The sequence below is a fragment of the Loxodonta africana genome, chromosome 1 (assembly GCF_030014295.1).
Source record: "Loxodonta africana isolate mLoxAfr1 chromosome 1, mLoxAfr1.hap2, whole genome shotgun sequence".
NCBI classification, from domain to species: domain Eukaryota; kingdom Metazoa; phylum Chordata; class Mammalia; order Proboscidea; family Elephantidae; genus Loxodonta; species Loxodonta africana.
The window spans coordinates 196,897,880-196,918,520 of record NC_087342.1 but is presented as its reverse complement, the minus strand read 5'-3'; the positions used below and the strand labels follow the sequence as shown (position 1 = coordinate 196,918,520).

General features: G+C 40.3%; 1 protein-coding gene across 3 annotated transcripts in view; it reads left to right on the top strand.

The window, feature by feature from the left end:
- SAMD3 (sterile alpha motif domain containing 3) overlaps positions 1-20,641 on the top strand; it is a 55,548-nt gene that overhangs the window by 17,707 nt on the left and 17,200 nt on the right. For all 3 annotated transcript variants that reach the window (XM_023557859.2, XM_010588437.3, XM_064290782.1), the window contains 2 exons: positions 237-321; positions 6,526-6,693. In XM_023557859.2, the coding sequence (XP_023413627.1) occupies positions 237-321; positions 6,526-6,693 (253 nt within the window). The remainder of the gene's footprint in view (positions 1-236; positions 322-6,525; positions 6,694-20,641) is intronic.

Sequence of the window (20,641 nt, the reverse complement as noted above, 5' to 3'; positions counted from 1 at the left end):
TACTGTTTTCGAAGAGGGTCTGTTTGCAGAGTTGAGTAGAAATCATTTGCAATCAACTCTTTTCACCAACTGTGACGTATTGGTAATAATTTCAACATTGCCCAATATTTGAATGTTGCCTAGATTTATTTTTTATTATATAGAAAGATTTGAAGAAAAGTGTGATTTACACTCAACTGAAGGGAAGAAATGTGGGCTGTTTGAAGTAAATATGTCCTCCTTGTTGTGGTAAACAGGTATCCCAGTACCCAGCAGTACAACAACGTGGTCAACGCCCTACTGCAGGCCCACCCTTTCCTGGACGAAGATGGCTGTGGCTTTGTAAGTGGTCATATGGTACCATCCTGTTAATCCCAGCCCTTCTTAAAATGATACTCTTGTATCATCTAGTGATTTTATGCCTCACCCCCGTCCTCAACCCCTTGGTCTCTCTCTCGGCCTATCTAGGTCTATCTGTTTCTCTTTCTCTGACTCTCCTTCTCTGACTCTATCTTTGTCATCTCTGAGTCTCTCTTTCCACAGCTCTAAATCTCTCTCAGACCCTGGTGGCGCAGTGGTTAAGAGCTTGGCTGCTAACCAAAATGTCAGCAGTTCGAATCCACCAGCCACTTCTTGGAAAAACTATGGGGCAGTTCTACTCTGTCCTATAGGGTTGCTGTGACTTGGCATCGACTCAACGACCACAGGTTTGGTTGGTTTGATATTTCTCTCAGAGGAGCTCTGGTGGCGCAGTGGTTAAAGCACTTGGCTGCTAACCAAAACGTTGGTGATTTGAAACCACTAGCTACTCCACTGGAGAAAGATGTGGCAGTTTGCTTCTTTCTATAAAGATTTACAACCTTGGAAACCCTGTGGGGGCAGTTCTACTCTGTCCTGTAGGGTCACTATAAGCTGGAATCAACTCGTTGGCATTGGGTTTTGGTTTTGGTATCTTTCTTTCTCAATGTCAGACTATGTTTCTCTCTTTGTTTTGGTGTCTGTCTTTATTTTTGTCTCTGTTCTTTTTATACCTTCCTTGTTTATCTCTCTCTCTACCTAGTGTTTCTTTGTCTACTCATTCTCCCTCTCTGTTGTCATCTTTCTGTCTCTCTCTCTCTCAAAGCTATTTGGAAGCTAATGTTTGACAGTGGGTCTATGGAGAAGGTCTTTAGGAAGTGTGACACATAGAAATAAAACGATGGTACTGCAGCTAAATCGATGTGGTATTCAGTAAGCTTTTCTTGTATTCTGATTAGACCCAGTGGAGAAGCTGTCCGGTGCTGAGGTCTTGACTTCTGCTCTCACCTTGCCCTCTCACACATACCAAGGGCTGTCCTGATTTAAAAAAGGATCCTGAGGTTCTCTGGGGCAACAGTTCTCAATCTGGCTACGTGTTTGGATCCCCAGAGCATCTCATTTATATTGGTCTGAGGATGGGGCCCTGACAGTAGTACTTTTAAAGTCCCCAAGATGATTCTAATGTGCAGTCATTGTTGAGAATTATTGCTACCAACACAACCAACAGAACCCTTTCTGTCTGGATCTGTCTGCCTCTCAGGCCAAGAAGCCTGGAGTCCTTACAGTAGTTAGGGTGGTGTAGCTGACACTACTCAGAATTCCTTCTGCGCCAAAGAGATAATATCTCCCAACTAGTCACTGTTACTGTGCGCAGAACTAGTTGTGTTCTTAAAAAATAATTTAAATGCTTTGTTTGAGTCACTTATACATGCACATGATTCAAAAGCTATAAAAGAGTATAAAGGGAAAAGCCTCCTTCCTACTCCCGCCTTCCAGTTGCCTAGTTTTCCTCCCCAGAAATAACCAATGTGATTAAAAACCCTTTTCAGAGGACCTTTGCATATACATATGAGCAAACACATATCCATCCAATTACATTCTGACCTTTAGTTTCGTGGTTATTAATGTGAGGCACACAGAAAATGATGAATAATGCTGATCTTGCTCTTGTGTGCATTTTACCCACATCTGTTCCCAATGGCATTAACTAAAGATAGGTAACTAATAAAGAAACATACAGACTTGCTGAGGATGTTTGTGTGCAGAAGGGGAAACTTGTGTGTGGTACCCAAATCCTCCTTGTAACCATGTACAAGGTTGTGTTTCTAATGTTACAGGGGAGGTCATAGAAAATTCCTGAGAACATTACTGTGCGTGTGAGTCTGTGTAGGAACTTTTATCATTCTAGGGCTAGTTTTATTCTCAACATATTTTGAAAAATTTTAAATTACACAAATATTGAAAGAATGCTACTGTGAACATTTGTAACACCTTCATCTAGATCAAGGTTTCTCAGCCTTGGCACTTGTTTCAACTGGATAATTCATTCTTTATCGTGGGTGTTATCCTTCACATTGTAAGGTATGTAGCCTTTACCCAGGAAATGCCCGAAACTGTCTGCAGAGATTGCCAAATGTCCTTTAGGGACAAAACTACCCCTTGTTGGAAATCACTGATCTAGATTCATCAGATGTTAACATTTTGCCAGCTTTATTATATCTTTCTCATACGTATTTGTTTGGTTGCCTGGTTGATAGTTTGTTTTGGCCGAGCACTTGAAAGTAAGTTACAGATGTTATCCCTAAAAACCTCAATATATATCTCATAAGGATAAGGACAATCTTCTATATAACCACAATACCATTTTTATACCTAAGAAAATTAACAATAATTCCGTAATAGCATAGCTAATCTGTATTCAGATTTATTCAATTATTCAAAAAACATTCTTAAAACTGATTTTTTTAATGTAAAATCTAATCAAGTATCATGAATTACATTTCTTTTTTATGTCACTTTAGTCTCTTAATCTAGTGCAGTCTTCCTGCCCTTTTGTTTTTCCGGATATTTACTTTTGGACAGAACTAATACCCCTGCCTTGTAGGATGCTCTACAATCTGGTTTTGCCTGAATGTTTCCTAATGACGACATTTAGGGTTCAAATGCTGGGCAATGATAATGCCAGTGAAAACCTGTCCTGCTTCATGTATCACACCTGGAGGCTCATCATTTAGGACTATTTTTTATTTCAGAATGATTGGAAGAGAGCTATACCCACGTAGAACTTTCTACACCCTCTCTAGCTAGAAAAATATGGAAAAGGGGGATGATAATTCAAAGGCAAACTTTTTTTTTTAATTGATTCTGTCTACCTGAGGTTTGTTAAGGAAATCATAAGGCCAGGCAAGTAGCTGATGCTCAGTAAATACTTGTTGATTGAATGAATCCCCATGTGGAAGATTGGATTGGATTTGTCCTTTTTCTGTTTCTATCAGTTAATAAGAAGAGAAAGGGTTAGGCTGGGAAGAAGAAATGGCAATTGGAGCTCTGGTGGCGCAGTAGTTAACCATTTGGCTCCTATCCAAAAGGTTGGCGGTACAAAATCTACCAGCTGCTTCTTGGAAACTGTATAGGGCGGTTCTACTCTGTCCTGTGGGGTCTCTCTGAATCGAAATCGACACAATGGCCATGGGTTTGGGTTTTTTTTTTTTTTTTAAGCAGCCAATTGCTATAATACCTCCCAGCAGGTTCAGCAGGTTTAGGAGCTCTTCAGAACTGTAGGAAGCACGAGGGGAAAAACAGTGTATTTGCACTAGTTCATATAAAGGCATCCTTCATTTCCGGGCGGGGCCCTGGTGGCACAATGGTTAAGTGATATATATGGCTGCTAACCAAAAGGTCAGCAGTTCGAATTCACCAGCTGCTCCTTAGAAACCACATGGGGTAGTTCTACTCTGTCTTATAGGGTCGCTCTGAGTTGGAATCCACTCTATGGCAACTGGTTTTTTCGGTTTTCACTTCCAGAGAGTTATAAGACAGCGATGGTAGAGTTCAGACTCGACTCTGACTCACACATACCCAGGAGCTTAGTCAGTGCCAAAGCCATCCTCCAACCCTTAACCCGAACCACTCCTTGCCAGGGCTGCCCAAAGGTTTTATGAAGGGCACTTCAGTTTACAAGTATCTCCCAGAAACACCTACTCACTGAGTCTTGCAATAACCCAGTGCAGTTGACAGGACAGATATTATTATTCCATTTCAGAGTTGAAGAAACTATGACTGAGATGGTAAATGTTCAAAGTTACTTAGCTAATACATACTAGAGCTAGTACTAGACCCTGGGTCTTTCCAAGTTAGGTCACTATGCTTTCTGAAGAAAACCAAGACAAAACAAACCCGTTGCTGCCAAGTTAATGCTGACTCATAGCGACCCTTTAGGACAGAGTAGAACTGCCCCATAGGGTTTCCAAGGAGCGGCTGGTGGATTCGAACTGCCGACATTTTGGTTAGCAGATAACGCTTAACCACTGCGCCACCAGGGCTCCAACTTCCTAAAGGTGAAGGATGAACTATTGGAACTTAAGCCAGTTAACCAAGAATGGTATAATACTCATGGAGCAAAGTCTAATAAGTACTAGACAATATTACCTCAGTGGCATTCCTATTTGCCCATGAGGAGATGGGGCTCAGAAGCTGTGCCCAAAATCACCCAGCTATTTATTACCCTCTGTCATGGCCAGGGCTGACGCAAACACTGATGTGTCTGCCAGCAAATTCTTTCCATTTCCGGCACTCACTATCAAATCTTGTCAAACGTGGCATTCCAGGGAAGATGAGAAGCTGAGAAGCAGCCTGAAGGCTCAGGCTGTAAGAAGTGTTGAGCCTTTCCTCACAGGGAGTTACTTCCCAGGCAAGGCCCAAACTCAGCTAGTCAGCTTCTAGACTGTTGCTTCAACACCTGGGTCCCTCAGCCTCACAGAGGATTAACACAAGGCATGAAACACGTATAGTTTCCATTTTTCAAGCACTGGGCTGGGCTTGGTGAGCACAGCAGACAGACCCTGTCCTTAAGTACTTACAGACAAGTGGGGAGGGAGGAAGGGAAAGAGGAAGAGAGGAAGGCAAGAAAAAAAAATCACATAGGTGAGAGTACATTACAGTGGGTGTGAAGGAAACTTGAGATTCAATTGCCAAAAGAAATAAGCTGTTTGAGAGGCCTTCCGAGAGTGAGCGATGGCTGAGCCGAGCTCAGGAGGCCAACTAAGAATTAACTCGATGTGGGCAGGGTGTGGGAGGAGATAGAAGGTGTTGGAAAAAGAAGCCCAGGTGTGTCACCCAGGTGTTGTTATGTCTGTGGTCTCCCAAACACTCTCCACATGTCACACAGATACTTTCAGAGCTGAAATCTGACTGCTGTCTCCCCTCAACGTGGCCTAGCAGAGTTTCCTAACTGGCTCTGTAGCCCAATTATCTGCAAAGCTTTTTAAAAATACAGATATCTGGGCCCCATCCAGATCCATTGAATCAGAATCTTTAGGATCTGAAGTAGCAGCCTTAGCTTCCCTGGAAACTTGTTAGAAATGCAAATTATCAGCCCCACCCCACATCTACTGAGTCAGAGCCTGTGGGGGAGGAGCTCAGAGACCTGTGTTTTAAGGAGTCCTCTGGGGATTACAATGCAAACTAAAGTTTGAGAACCACAGCTTTAGGGGAAGGACTCTGTGATTCTGATTCTGATGCAGCCTGTCCACAGAGATAGGTTTGAGAAGTTCTGATTCAGGATTACATTGACGCTCCTTTACAGGGAACCATGGCATTTCAGAATAGGGCTGACTTCTCTCTCCAGCCTCATTTTCTGTCATTCCCACATCTTCACATCTGTACCCCAGCCATGCACAAGCCTTGGCAGTTCTCAAAAAGTCACCAGCTCTCCCTCTCCTTATCTGCCTGGAACTTCTATCCACCCACCCACCTGACATTCCCCATCCTGTCATCATCCCTATCAGTTTAGATGCACCTCCTGCAAGAAGACTTTTGTGATCTCCTAGAAAGATACTAGATAATGCCACGTCTTCCCCTATTGTAACACTTTTACTGTATATTGAAATTATTCATCCCTCTTCTAGATTAAAAGCAAAATCTGCCGGCCTCTCCTCTGCTCACCCCCAGGGCAGGGACCAGGTCTTTGTGTTTGAAACAGTAGATCCTTCATAAGTATTTTGGGCCATGAATGCCAGTAAGTATTCACCAAAGTGAATCTCCTAATCCACTCAGCGGCAAAGATTTTTTTTTTTTAAGTGAATCTCAAGGGATGACAGAAAAGGTTAAAGGAAATGCATCAATCCACATAGTGCTTGCTTTCATAAGCCATTCTTTTCTAGAGCCTATTAGAAAAGTAGGATGTGTTTTGAAGACAGCGAATCATAGTGGAAACTATTCAGGTTTGGGAATTAGCAAATCTAGGCTCAAGAGCCAGTATATTTACTCAATAGCTACATGACATTGGGAAAGTATTTTAATTTCTCTAGCCCTCAAATTTCTTGGCTATAATTTAGGGATTATAATTTTTATAGCCAGGTTGCAAGATTGTTGTGAGGATAAATGACAGGACAGATACATTATTTCTATGACTTTGATGTGAAAATAATTTCAAGTCCAAAGGTCATAGACAAATTAATATTTTTCTATTTACATAGGATTATTCTAATCTCCTTGAATGTTAACTAGCCCATTTTGTTCCTTATGCAGTTTTTATGGAAACGAGCCCTCAAAGATCGATTTAAATATGTTCGAAGACCCATAGAAGATGATGAACAAGTGATGAGAAATAAGTGTAAATTTGGACACCGAAGAGGCCAGAAACGGAAATCTCTTGCTGATCTGAAATGTGATGAAATTCATAGTGTCCAGATGAAAGTAAGATTGGATCTTTAAATGTTCTTATTGCTGGGTGGAAACCCCAGGTTCTGGTCCTTGTCACTTGCTACAGCCAATAAACAAGAGGCCAAGTGGGAGAGAAGAAAACAAACCCACCAAAGCCACTGCCATCGAGTCGATTCCAACTCACAGCGACCCTATAGGACAGAGTAGAACTGCTCCATAGAGTTTCCAAGGAGCACCTGGTGGATTTGAACTGCCAACCTCTTGGTTAGTGGCTGTAGCACTTAACCACTAGAGAAGAAAGATGCCTTTATTTCTTTGAGCAAGGGAAGGAGCAGTCAAGGCTGTTGCCTCCAAGACTGCTTGCAGGCAGCTTGGGGAGGTGGGCTTTTACAGACAAGGAAATGCAAATTAATCATGAATATTCCAGATCGACTTTCACGCAGCCGCTCAGAGCTTGGAGATGACTATGCATTTGCTCTAGACAAGGATTCTCTGGGATGGAGGAAGAGGTCTTTTTTTTTTAATTAACATGTTAAGTCTTCATCCAGGAGTTGGGTGCCAATGTGTATTTTTCACTTAATGAGCTGATAGGTCACATGAAATGTTAAGATGGCGTAGAAAACCTACTAAAACTGGTTGAGACCCACTATAGCTGTTCTGTGGTTATCTTGTCAAGAACAATTTCAGAAGAATGTGCAGCCTGTTCTGCTCAGTGTAGGAGGATAAGCCAGAGCAGGTATCTCTTAGAAGAGTTGACCTCTGAAGCTGCCTGCCTCATTCTGACGACTTCTTGATTGATTAATTGAGAAATAATAGCATTTAAATGTCATTAAAACAAAGTAAGTTATTTTTTTTAACTTGAAGTATGATCAGAAACTAACAAAATCTATTTGTTTTCGTGACTGATAATATGAATGATTTTGTTGTTATTAGGTGCCTACCCTATGTACATCAAAACACAACACTGCCCAGTCCTGCACTATCCTCACAATCATTGTTATGCTTGAATCCGTTGTTGCAGACTCTGTGTCAGTCCATCTTGTCAAGGGTCTTCCTCTTTTTCACTGACCCTCTACTTTACCAAGCATGATGTCCTTCTCCAGGGACTAGCCCCTCCTGATAACATGTCCATGTCTAAAGTATGTGAGACGAAGTCTCACCGTATTTGCCTTTAAGAAACATTCTGGATAGTATTTCTAAGAGAAGGCTTCCAAAACCAGTTTGAACAGAGAGTGTTATAGAACATTTCATGTTCATTGTTCACAGCCTTCAAAAAACCTAGGGAAACCCATAAGATATGTGTCCTTGAATAATTCTTCTTTCTTACCCTAAAATGCATCTGGTGTTCTTGCTGTTCTTATCACTACAGAGTGTTTTTAATATTCACGTTGTACGGGTTAGATAGCTTCAAATCGCAAGGTTTCAGGGAGGAAGGTAATCCACATATATGGATACAACACTCCATACTGCCCCTCTCTGGTCTCCTTGGTTCAGAAGGCTTCCCCTACCAACCCAGAGGAGACTTTTGAGGAGCATCAGGCCAGGGATCCCAGGAAGGGTCTGGAGATTTCTCCCTCAGTATCTGTGGGTTCTGCTGTATATAAATAGCCATATGAGCCCTCATAATCTGGCATCCTCTAAGATATTCCTTACCCAACCCACTTTAGAGCCCCCTAATATCCTTAGAAACAGATTTTTCCCCTGCTAATAGAGGAAACCCTGGTGCTACGGCTGTTAACCAAAAGGTTGGCAGTTCGAATCCACCAGGTGCTCCTTGGGAACCCTGTGGGGCAGTTCTACTCTGTCCTATAGAGTCGCTATGAGTCGGAATCAACTTGATGGCAATGAGTGGTTTTTTGGGTTTGGTAATAGAGTAGATTCCCACATGCATCTGTCAGTTTGTCGTACTGTGGGGGCTTGTGTGTTGCTGTCATGCTAGAAGCTATGCCACCAGTATTCATATATCAGGATGACCCACGGCGGACAGGCTTCAGCTGAGCTTCCAGACTAAGACAGACTAGGCAGAAGGACCCGGCAGTCTACTTCTGAAAAGAACTAGCCAGTGAGAACCTTATGAATAGCAGCAGAACACTGTGCCGGAAGATGAGCCCCTCAGGATGGAAGGCACTCAAAAGATGACTGGGGAAGAGCTGCCTCCTCAAAATAGAGCCAACTTTGATGATGTGGATGGAATCAAGCTTTTGGGACCTTCATTTGCTGATGTGGCATGACTCAAAATGAGAAGAAACAGCTGTAAACATTCATTAATAACTGGAACCTGGAATGTATGAAGTATGAATCTAGGAAAATTGGAAATCATCAAAAAAGAAATGGAAGGCATAAACATCGATATTCTAGGCATTAGGAAGCAGAAATGGACTAGTATTGGTCATTTTGAATTGGACAATCATATGGTCTACTATGCTAGGAATGACAAGTTGAAGAGGAATGGCATTGCATTCATTGTCAAAAAGAATATTTCGAGATCTATCCTGAAGAAGAATGCTGTCAGTGACCGGATAATATTCATACGCCTACAAGGAAGACCAGTCAATATGACTATTATTCAAATTTACTCATCAACCACCAAGTCCAAAAATGAAGAAATTGAAGACTTTACCAAATTCTACAGTCTGAAATTGATTGAAAATGCAATTGGGGTGCCCTGATAATTACTGGTGATTGGAATGTGAAAGTTGGAAACAAAAAAGAAGGATCGGTAGTTGGAAAATATGCCCTTTGAGGTAGAAATGATGCCAGACATTGCATGATGGAATTTTGCAAGACCAATGACTTCTTCATTGCAAATATCTTTTTCACCAACAAAAACAGTGACTATACAAATGGACCTCACCAGATGGAATACATAAGAATCAAATCAACTACATCTGTGGAAAGAGACGATAGAAAAGCTCAATATCATCAGTCAAAACAAGGCCAGGGGCTGACTGCGAATCAAACCATCAATTACTCATCTGCAAGTTCACGTTGAAACTGAAGAAATTTAGAACAAGTCCATGAGAGCCAAGTACCACCTTGAGTATATTCCACCTGAATTTAGAGGCCATCTCAAGAATGCATTTGATGTGTTGAATAGTAATGACCAAAGACCAGACAAGTTGTGGAATGACAGCAGGGACATTATACATGAAGAAACAAGAGGTCATTAAAAAGACTGGAGAGAAACAAAAGACTTAATGGGTGTCAGAAGAGACTCTGAAACTTGCTCTTGAACATCAAGTAGCTAAAACAAAAGGAAAATTGATGAGGTACAAGAGCTGAACAGAAGATTTCAAAGGGCAGTTTGAGAATACAAAGTAAAGTACTATAAGGACATATGCAAAGAGCTGGAGATAGAAAACCAAAAGGGAAGAACAAGCTCAATATTTCTCAAGCTGAAAGTACTGAAGAAAAAATTCAAGCCTCGAGTTGCAATGCAGAAGGATTCTACAGGGAAAATATTAAACAATGCAGGAAGCATCAAAAGAAGATGGAAGGAATATACAGAGTCACTATACCAAAAAGAATTGGTAGACATTCAGCCATTTCAGGAGGTTAACATATGATCAGGAACCGATGGTACTGAAGGAAGAAGTCCAAACTGCACTGAAGGCATTGGTAGAAAACAAGGCGCCAGAAATTGACAGAACACCAGTTGATATGTTTCAACAAACGAATGCAGCACTGGAAGTGCTCACTCATCTATGCCAAGAAATTTGGATGACAGCCCCCGGCCAACCTACTGGAAGAGGTCCATATTTATGCCTATTCTCAAGAAAGGTGATCCAACCATATGTGGAAATTATAGAACAATATCTTTAATATCACATGCAAGCAAAATTTTGCTGAAGATCATTTGAAAGCGGCTGCAGCAGTATATCAACAGGGAACTGCCAAAAATTCAAGCCGGATTTAGAAGAGGACATGGAACCAGGGATATCATTGCTGATGTCAAATGGATCCTGGCTGAAAGCAGAGAGTACCAGAAAGATGTTTACCTGTGTTTTATTGACTATGCTAAGGCATTCAACTGTGCGAATCATAACAAATTATGGACAACATTGCAGAGAATGGGAATTCCAGAACACTTAATTGTGCTCACGAGGAATCTGTACATGGATGAGGAGGCAGTCGTTGGAACAGAACAAGGGGATACTGCATGGTTTAAAGTCAGGAAAGGTGTGCATCAGGGTTGTATCCTTTCACCATATCTGTTCAATCTGTATGCTGAACAACTAATCCCAGAAACTGGACTATATGAAGAAGAATGGGGCATCAGGATTGGAGGAAGACTCATTAACAACCTGTGTTATGCAGATGATACAACTTGCTTGCTGAAAGTGAAGAGGACTTACTGATGAAGATTAAAGACCACAGCCTTCAGTATGGATTACACCTCAACATAAAGAAAACAAAATTCCTCACAACTAGACCAATAGGCAACATCATGATAAACGGAGAAAAGATCGAAGTTATCAAGGATTTCATTTTAGTTTAATCCAGGATCAACACCCATGGAAGCAGCAGTCAAGAAATCAAAAGACGCACTACGTTGTGCAAATTGGCTGCAAAAGACCTCTTTAAAGTGTTGGAAAGCAAAGATGTCACCTTGAGGCCTAAGGTGTCCCTGATCCCAAACCAACCCCACCCAAGCTATGGTATTTTCAATTGCCTCATACACAGATGAAAGCTGGACGTTGAATAAGGAAGACTGAGGAAGAATTGATGGCTTTGAATCGTGATGTTGGCAAAGAATATTGAATATGCCATGGCCTGCCAAAGAACAAACAAATCTGTCTTGAAAGAAGTATAGCCAGAATGCTCCTTAGAAGCAAGGGTGGTGAGACTACTAGGTCTCACATACTTTGGACATGTTATCAGCCGGGATCTGTCCCTGGAGAAGGACATCATGCCTGGTAAAGTAGAGGGTCAGTGAAAAAGAAGAAGACCCTCAATGACATGGTTTGACACAGTGGCTGCAACAATGGGCTCAAGCATAGCAACAATTGTAAGGATGGCGCGAGACCAGGCAGTGTTTCACTTTGTTGTGCATAGGGTTGCTATCAGTTGGAATGGGCTCGACGGCACCTAACAACAATAGAGAAGACTGAACTCCTTAGGGATGCTTTCCAAACTACCAAGTATAGAAGCTAGATCTCTTGCCCACCCAATCTATTTCCACCTTAATCCAACATGAATATTTAAATCTTAACTCTTTACCACAAACATATTTTTAGTAGTGTATGTACTTGATGTAAATATTGTTTCCTTTTTCAGCTGGTATATTCATTTGATATTAACAGAACTGCTCTTTAGTCCCATTCATTTTATTAGTACTATTTATAAACTTCAGGCGATGAATATTTTTAACATGTTTTGTAAACCATTGATTCCAGCAGCATACATAATGAAAATGTTTGGACAAATATGTATATTTTAAATATTTGACTATAATTTTCAGTAAGGTTTTTCAAATGATAGGTCAGCTAAGGTTATATATATAAGATAAAAAAAAGATAATATAATTATAGGTAAGATAATACAGATAGATCATTCTATGTCTGTATTTTGATCAAAAAAAAGGAGCCCTGGTGGCGTAGTGGTTAAGAGCTCAGCTGCTAACCAAAAGGTGAGCAGTTCAAATCCACCAGCTGCTCCTTGGAAACCTTGTGGGCCAGTTCTACTCTGTCCTGCAGAGTCACTATGAGTCAGAACTGACTAGACGGCACCTAACAACAACAGCAACATGTCTGTAGTTTGATCAAAAATAGCAAGGCATCTGAAAGGTGCCGGAGAATTAGTGGTAGAACTTTTTAGAAAATTTGACAGCAAAATTCCAATTATAAAATAAAATCATGATAAGATAGAATTGTATTTATTTAAAAATATCTTTTATATTCTTAAAATAAAGACACTTGTAAAAGAACTTAATTATATTACTCATAAATTGATTTTTCTTAAAGACATTGATTTTTAATATACTAAAAATGGAGTTCCTTTAGGGAAGAACTGAAAATTTATGACTTCAGACAAAATTCACTGGAATTGGTTAATCTTAAAAATTGTGAAATTAACAAATTGTCTCCAGTACTAGACTCAGAGGAATCAGAGCAGGGCTAGGCTGAGGGACACAAGTTTAAATAGCAGCTCCTCTATTGTGCTGATGCATCATCTTTAAAGCAGTTTTTTACACTCACATTTCCTGTTCTTTCTAAGAAACACCTCAATGAATTCTTCATGTAGCTACACCCTTCATAGCTCTTCCCTACTAGTCCCCAGACCCATTGCCGTAGAGTTGATTCCAACTCACAGTGACCCTACCGGACAGAGCAGAACTGCCCCATGGGGTTTCCAGGGCTGTGATCTTTATAGAGGCAGACTGCCCCATCTTTCTCCTGCAGAGCGGCTGGTGAGTTCAAACAACTGACCTTTTGGTTAGCAGCTGAGCGCTTTAATCCATGCTCCACCACGGCTCCTTACTTTTCCCCTAAAGCCAAAAAAAAAAAAAAGCCACCACTGCCATGCAGTTAATTCCGACTCACAGAGACCCTATAAGACAAAGTAGAACTGCCCCATAGAGTTTCCAAGGAGCTGCTGGTCCTGGTTGACCTTTTGGCCACCAGGGCTCCACTAGTCCCCCAGACATGCCTAAATTCTACTCCTATGCAGGGACCTTTGCTACAAAAAGAATGGAACTTGCATGTACCAGAGCTTGGATGAGTTATTTAAGCAGCAACAGAATTTAGTTTTGATGTTCCTGCCAGCCGGGGCAAAAGAGATTATAGAGTGGACATTGTTCACATCTGAAGAGGCAATTTTTTTGCCAGCATACAAATCTAATTGGTAAGGATTTACTTTTCTCCCTCTTACAAATGAAGCTGCAAATTGCTGATCTTTTAAAGACCCATTTATGAACCAATGCTCTGTAAGGCCCAACTTTAGAGGATGGGGAACAATTTACACTAGAATATTACAGAAACAATGTGTATTTGTATCTTGTATCCTGTACAGTGTTGAAGCAAATTTTAAAACACTAACAAGGATGGGGGCACAATACGTTTAATATGCACTTTATCTCATTCAGACAAACTGCCTAAGTTATTCCCAATCTTATTTTTTTATTTTCTTTAAGACTTGTGAAAATTAAAGATGTTTGGATTAAGACATTTTGACATCTTTCACATCTTTAAAAAAAATTCCTGAGTTGGGCATAATGCTTCCACAATACAAAAAAAAAGTATATATATATATATTTCACATGCTACAGAGGTGGAGAATGCTGCTGCAGCAAGAAGCCAGGAGTTCAGCCATTCACTCAACAGCAGCGAAGTGGGTTTGCTAAACTTGGAGGACCTTGGGGAGAGATAAGAAAGGATTTTTTAAAAAAATCGTTGTTGATGTTTTTCCTTTGGTAGTTGGAAGGTTGTTTTTCCTTTGGTACCAAAGAAAGATGGATGCCTCCATTAAGGAAAACCCACTGCCGTTGAGTTGTTTCCCACTCATAGCGACCCCATAGGGTTTCCAGAATGAAGCGGACTGCCACATCTTTCTCCTGAGAAGTAGTTAGTGGTTTTGAATCATCAACGTTTCCGTTAGCAGTCGATCGCTTTAACCACTGCGAAGGAATGTAGATTTCAAATTCCTGTCATGTGGGCTTCTGCAGATAGCCCAGGCCGATGCAGAAGTTGTGTGGATCTGAGCACAGGCTGCAGTCCTTTTGTCCCTAACCCTCCTCCTCCTCCAGCCTCCTGTGCCAGTGTAGCATTCCTGAAACCATGTTAAATTATGTTCTCCTTGGCTATAAATCCTGATGTACCAGCAACACCAAACCACCCACCTGGTAGTAAACATACCTAAAAAAAAGCTCCTTGTATTTCACTGCTAAAAAGACTTGTTATCAGGTTATATGGACAACTAGACAAAATCTGAAACTATGTTCCCAGACCAAATCCTGGAAAATACTGGGTATTCTGCAATGTTTAAAAAAATGCCTTTCAACCTCAGGACTTCATGTTGACGTTTGTATAGTCTGTAGTCATCAAGTCAAATGCAGAAACTGTGCTAGCTTGTCTTTTAATTTGGTGTTCAAATAATTTGTAGCCCCATGAATTGATAAACCTATTTCCTTTTCTTCATCATCTTTGACTCTACTTCATCTCAATTTATAAAGAGAGATTTAATCCAGTAATTTACTAAATTGTAGTCAGTATTACCTTATTTCAATCAGAGCCAGAGATGGATGAAAAGTTTTATAGGTTTTAAAAGTTTATAGGTATTATACAGAAGTGAATGGTAGTGTTCTAGTATTATACTTTAGGGTATTATTATTTTTTTTTTTTGAACAAGCCTTAGGTGTCGATGAAAGTTCAGTTAATCAAACTTCCTTTTTGTCCAAATGGCACATTGTCCTGTGCAAAGCTTTTCTCTTGTTTTATTCATTTTTTTTTATGCCATTCCCCATTCCCATTCTCCCTCCCCTTACCTCTGTCCTTGGACAACCATTCGAAAGTATTTTATATGTATTTATATGTATTTTTTGTTTGTAAGCTTTCTAAAACGTTCGCTGTCATCTTAGGTTCGTATATATATTTGACTTACGTAAATGGCATTCTATGTATTTCCCTCCTGTCTTTTCACTGACAGTTTTTAAGGCCCATTCATGTTACTATGGGTCTTTCTAGTCCATTGATTCTAACTATTGTAGAGTACTCCTTGCCTCAATCCCTGTTCCTCCCTACCACAAATTGCACTGCAGAGAACACCATGATACATTTCTAGTTATGAACACTCTTTGGGATGTGGAGCTGATGGGACAGGGCATACATGTACTTAATTTGACCAATTACTGTCAACAATGACTTCGCTCTCAATCCAGCAGCAGTCCATATCCCTGTATTCCCACCAGTCCTTCGCATTATCCAGCTTTCTAAATTTTGCCGAGTTCGGAAACCCTGGTGGCGTAGTAGTTAAGAGCTATGGCAGCTAACCAAAAGATTGGCAGTTCAAATCCAACAGGCGCTCCTTGGAAACCTGTGGGGCAGTTCTACTGTGGGTCACTATGAGTCAGAATTGAGTTTGGTTTTGGAATGGGTGCAAAGTGTAATCTCATTCTTACTGTGATTTTAATTTCTTTGGATAACTGATGAGTGTATCTCTTCACATGTTTGTTAGTCTTTTGGGTTTTTTTTGTAAAGTTACGTCTTTGAATCCTTTGCCAGTTTTTAATGGAATGATATCTTTTTTTTGTTAATTTTGAAGAAGCAGCCTTCCTTGCCTGCTTTCTTATTCTACGCTTTCTCCTATTAAGTTTATAGTTTAGCTTCCATGGTTAGATCTTTAAGGCATCTGGAGTCTATCTTTGTTTGTGCTGTTAAGTAGAGATTGTTTTTATTTTTATCCATATAGTGAGCCACTTTCTCAATTGTTAAGCCAACTGCTTAACAATTTATTCTTTTCTCATTGATTTATGGTGCCACTTTCATTGTATATTCACTTCCTCAATAGACTTGAGTGTGTTTTGAGTGCTCTTTCTTATTCCATTGGTCTATCAGTCTGTTCTTATGCCATTACCTCATTGTATTTTATTACTTAGTATCTCTTAACACTTAGTGTAGAGGCTTTTTTGTTGCCAGTGGAACATGTGCTGTATCAGGCAAGCCCCTCGGAGATGATTCAGGGTAGTTTTATCCTCATTTTCCAGAATAAAGGGAAAATCGTTTTCTCAGTAATGGCCCCTGGGGCCTGTTTGTTACATGTGACCTCTCACAGGAGGACTAGATCCCAGGCTGGAGTGCTGTGTTCAGGTGGGAGGGTTGGGCCAAAAGAAGGTTCTGAGCATCTGACAATGCAAAGGACAGGAAGACAAGCTCTGTCTTGTTCTTGTGGATGGAACTGACTCGATGGAAGGAGCCTAATCATATGGTCCTAACCCCAGGTCATAGGGAGCCTCTGGTCTACTTAGGCACTGGACCCCAATACCCCACACCATTACAGCCTTATGTGCATCCTTCCTTGGGGATCTGGTCGTCCCAAGGATTCCCTGGTGGTCCTCTTGGCCTCTGCCAAATGTCTTTTGAAACATTAGCACAGAAACACACACTTTTTGCAGTGCTTAAATTCTTCCTCAATACTTTTTTGACTAATGCATGCGTTTTGTTTTCTTAAGATATTGAGGTTTCTTTCAGCCAGTAGAGCTCTCAGCCTATTATTATAAGCTTTTCTCTCATGGGTAATAAGATGATTTTTGTAAATTTCTTTGGAATGTTTCTGAAAACTTTTTGGCTTGTATTTTATATGTATCCAGCTCATCATATTCAAGGCTGATTTTTTTAAAAAAAGATTCCCCTCTATCTTTGTGGGATAATTTGCTCTAAATTGGATATTTGGCAAAAATTCATTTTGTTTTCTCAATGCAATACAGCAAGGACTTGAAGTTTATGGTGGGCTTTTGCAGCTTTCTGTGTTTTTTGTTTTGTTTGTTTTTTTCTATCTGCAGTGAAGTTTTCTCAGTTTGGAGACTCTTAATATGATCTTTAAGTGTATTGAATATTTTGTCTTTGTCCATTAATTAAGTGTACATTTGGTTTCTTTTTTTCAAGAGTTTAAAAAAAGTATTTAACTCAGTCATAACAGTCAATTTCTTCAAAGCTCCTTTTGATTGCATCTTCCAATAAGTCTCCTTTTTTTCTAAAGTATATATTGTATTGGAAACCCTGGTGGCATAGTGGTTAAGTGCCACGGCTGCTAACCAAAGGGTCTTCAGTTCGAATCCGCCAGGCGCTCCTTGGAAACTCTATGGGGCAGTTCTACTCTGTCCTATAGGGCCGCTATGAGTCAGAATCGACTCGATGGCACTGGGTTTGGTTTTTGGGTTTGTATATTGTATCTACAATATTCCTACAATTCATATTGTCTTCTCTAAGAAAAGCAGCCCAATTGTCATCTTTAACCAGCATTCACCAAGAGGCTTGATTTGAGTTTATCACTTAGAGTTTCTCTCACACACATTTTGGAGTTTTCTAACAGTTATTCTGTCTAATAAGTGAGCTCTAGTGGTGCAGTGGTTAAGTGCTTGGCTGCTAACTAAAAGGTTGGTGGTTGGAACTTGCCAGCTGCTCTGTGGGAAAAAGATGTAGCAGTCTGCTTCTATAAAGATTACAGCCTAGGAAACCCCATGGGGCAGTTCAACTCTGTTCTATGGGGTCGTTATGAGTTGCAATCAACTCAGTGGTAACAGGTTTGAGGTTTTTTTTTTTTTTTTTGTATTCTGTTGGATAAATTTGCCTCCTCTTTCCATTCTCTAGCTGGTAGAAGAAGCTTTCTATTTCCCTAAAGGTTGGAATTTTCATCCAAAACATCTTTTAGTGTTCAGAGTTTGAATTACTGCATTTGGCTCCACCCACTTTAGCACTTATTTTCTTTCCAGTTGTTTGGTCTGCACTGGTTTTCTGGGAGCTGTAGGATTTTGGAAGGTAGGTTTCAGGACATCTAGTAAATACTTACAAGTTCTAGTGACTCAGTAGTTAAGCACTCAACTGCTAGCCAAAAGGTCAGTGGTTCAAAGCCACCAGTGGCTCCACAGGAGAAATCACCAGTGGCTCTGTGGGAGAAAAAGCCTGGTGCTCTTCATTAAAGAATTAAAAAGAAAAAAGGTGCCCACGAGTTGGACTCTAAACTGCCCCATAGGATTTCCAAGGCTATAATCTTTATGGGAACAGACTGCCACATCTTTCTCCCACAGAGCCACTGGTGGGTTCAACCTCCAACCTTTCCAACCTTTCTGTTAGCAGCCAAGCACTTAACCACTGCCCACCAAAGCTCCTTCTGGTAAAGGTAAGAGCATAGGATACCCTACGGGGCAGTTCTGATCTTTCCTGTGAGGTTGTTATGAGTGGGAATCGACTCAACAGTCCACAACAACAATAAGTACTTGTTAACTCCTTTTCTCTGTGACTGACAGGCAGCCCATGTCTGCACTATCAGAAGAAAGCAGAGTTCCATACCAGCATCTTTCTACCCACATGCAACAGAGTCAGAGGGCCTGGGAGTTCTTTTCATCCTATTCTGAGTAACTCAAGGCTTACCAAATATTTGCTGAATAATCAACTAACCACCAGATGTTAAATTACTAATAATATTCTTAAAATTCATTCCTCTCTTTTCAATCATTTTCTCTTCCTTCTTCTTGGGTATATACATACCATATAGCTTTGAAAGCTCAAAAGTAGTTTTACAAGTTAGCTTTCTTCAGCTTAGAAATAAAGTGGAATTGAAAGTTGTGCAAAAACTGCTTAGTCAAATGCTAAGAGTTATTTACTAAGCTCCTTTGGATTTTTCATAAGGCATTTACTGTTTGTTTGCTAGTACAACTGACACATATGATTTATTGTGTAAATACTAATCATTTTTATAGCCTTTCCCACAGATGTTTTTCTCATGGTGCAAAACTGAACAAGACAGCAAAAGTTGGAAAAAAAGTTGTCAGTTAATTGCATTCCGGGTGTAATGCAATTACTGCCGTCAGCAGGTGGCACTGAGAAGTATTACAAGTCAGCTGCGTACTTGGAAACATGGCACAATCTCACATGGGTGGAAATTTTCACTGCTGATTGACTGAGACAAATGCCTGAATGCTAAACTCAAAGACTGTTCAAGTTACACAAGGGAAACGTCATTTCCAAAGTTAATTTAATAACAATAGAATTAAAAACAGAGACTGGAATTTGGTATAAGAAAATCCTAGCATCTAACATTGTGTTGTCCGATAAATATATAATATGAACCACATATGTAATTTTAAAATTTTCAGTAGCCACAATAAAAAAAATGTAAAAAGAGGCAGGTGGAATTAACATTACTAATATATTTAATCTAACCCAATATATCCAAAATATTGTCAGTTCAGCATGCCATCATCATAAAAAATGATTAATGAGCTATATTTTTTTTTTTTTGTATTAAATCTTTGAAATCCAGTTTGTATTTTACACTACCCAAAAAACCAAACCCATTACCATTGAGTCAATTCTGACTTCTAGCGACCTACAGGACAGAGTAGAACTGCCCCATAGAGTTTCTGAGGAGCGCCTGGCAGATTCGAACTGCTCACTTTTTGGTTAGCAGTTGTAGCACTTAACCACTATGCCACCAGGGTTTCCATTTTACACTACAGCACATCTTAATTTGGACTAGCTACACTTCAAGTGCTCATCAGCCACGTGTGGGTAGCAGCTACCCTACAGGACAGCTCAGATAACATACCCTAGAGGAATTAGAGAGCTAGTGAGATGACAGTCTAGGGGGAGCATCATGATTTAGAGGGAGCATGACCAGCTATTTACCAATGATGTTCAGAAGCTATACTCCTCAAAGCTTACATTCAGGACTCTTGCATGGTGCCTCATAGCAAGATGCTTTATTTGTAAACTTTTTTTGCAGGACATAGAACAAAATTATATTTTCAAAAAGTCAAGGTGAGTTTTTATCTATTTCTGGGGACAGAAATTTAACCATGTATTTTAAATCATGCTGTGTCTTACAACTTCAAAAGCAGTGCCAATTCTTTGTTAAACTCTAACTTAGAAATAGCCTCCTCCTTATTTCTGCTCCCGTTGTCAGATTTTTTTTTTTTTTTAGTTGTCAGATTAGACTAAAAACCGACTAGAGCTGAGCTCTCTGGTATCCCACGCACCCTCTAGGAGCTGTAGGTCACTGTGGTGTTGGCGTAGAGGGATGACTCTGTGGCCACTACTAGCGTGATAAAGGAGGCGTGGCATAAGCTTTTTATCTGGTTTGTTTTGATCCAATTTAACGTAGTTTATGTTCTAGTTAGTTTATGCTGATTCCTTTGAAGTCACGAATACCACAGGTGACTCCTTCCCTTCAGTGTATCCATTTATTAGCATTCCTTGACCAGGAATGATCTCCTTCCTGCACTGTGCCATCTTCCTTGGGTTGCTCCTTGATCACTTCCCCCTACTAC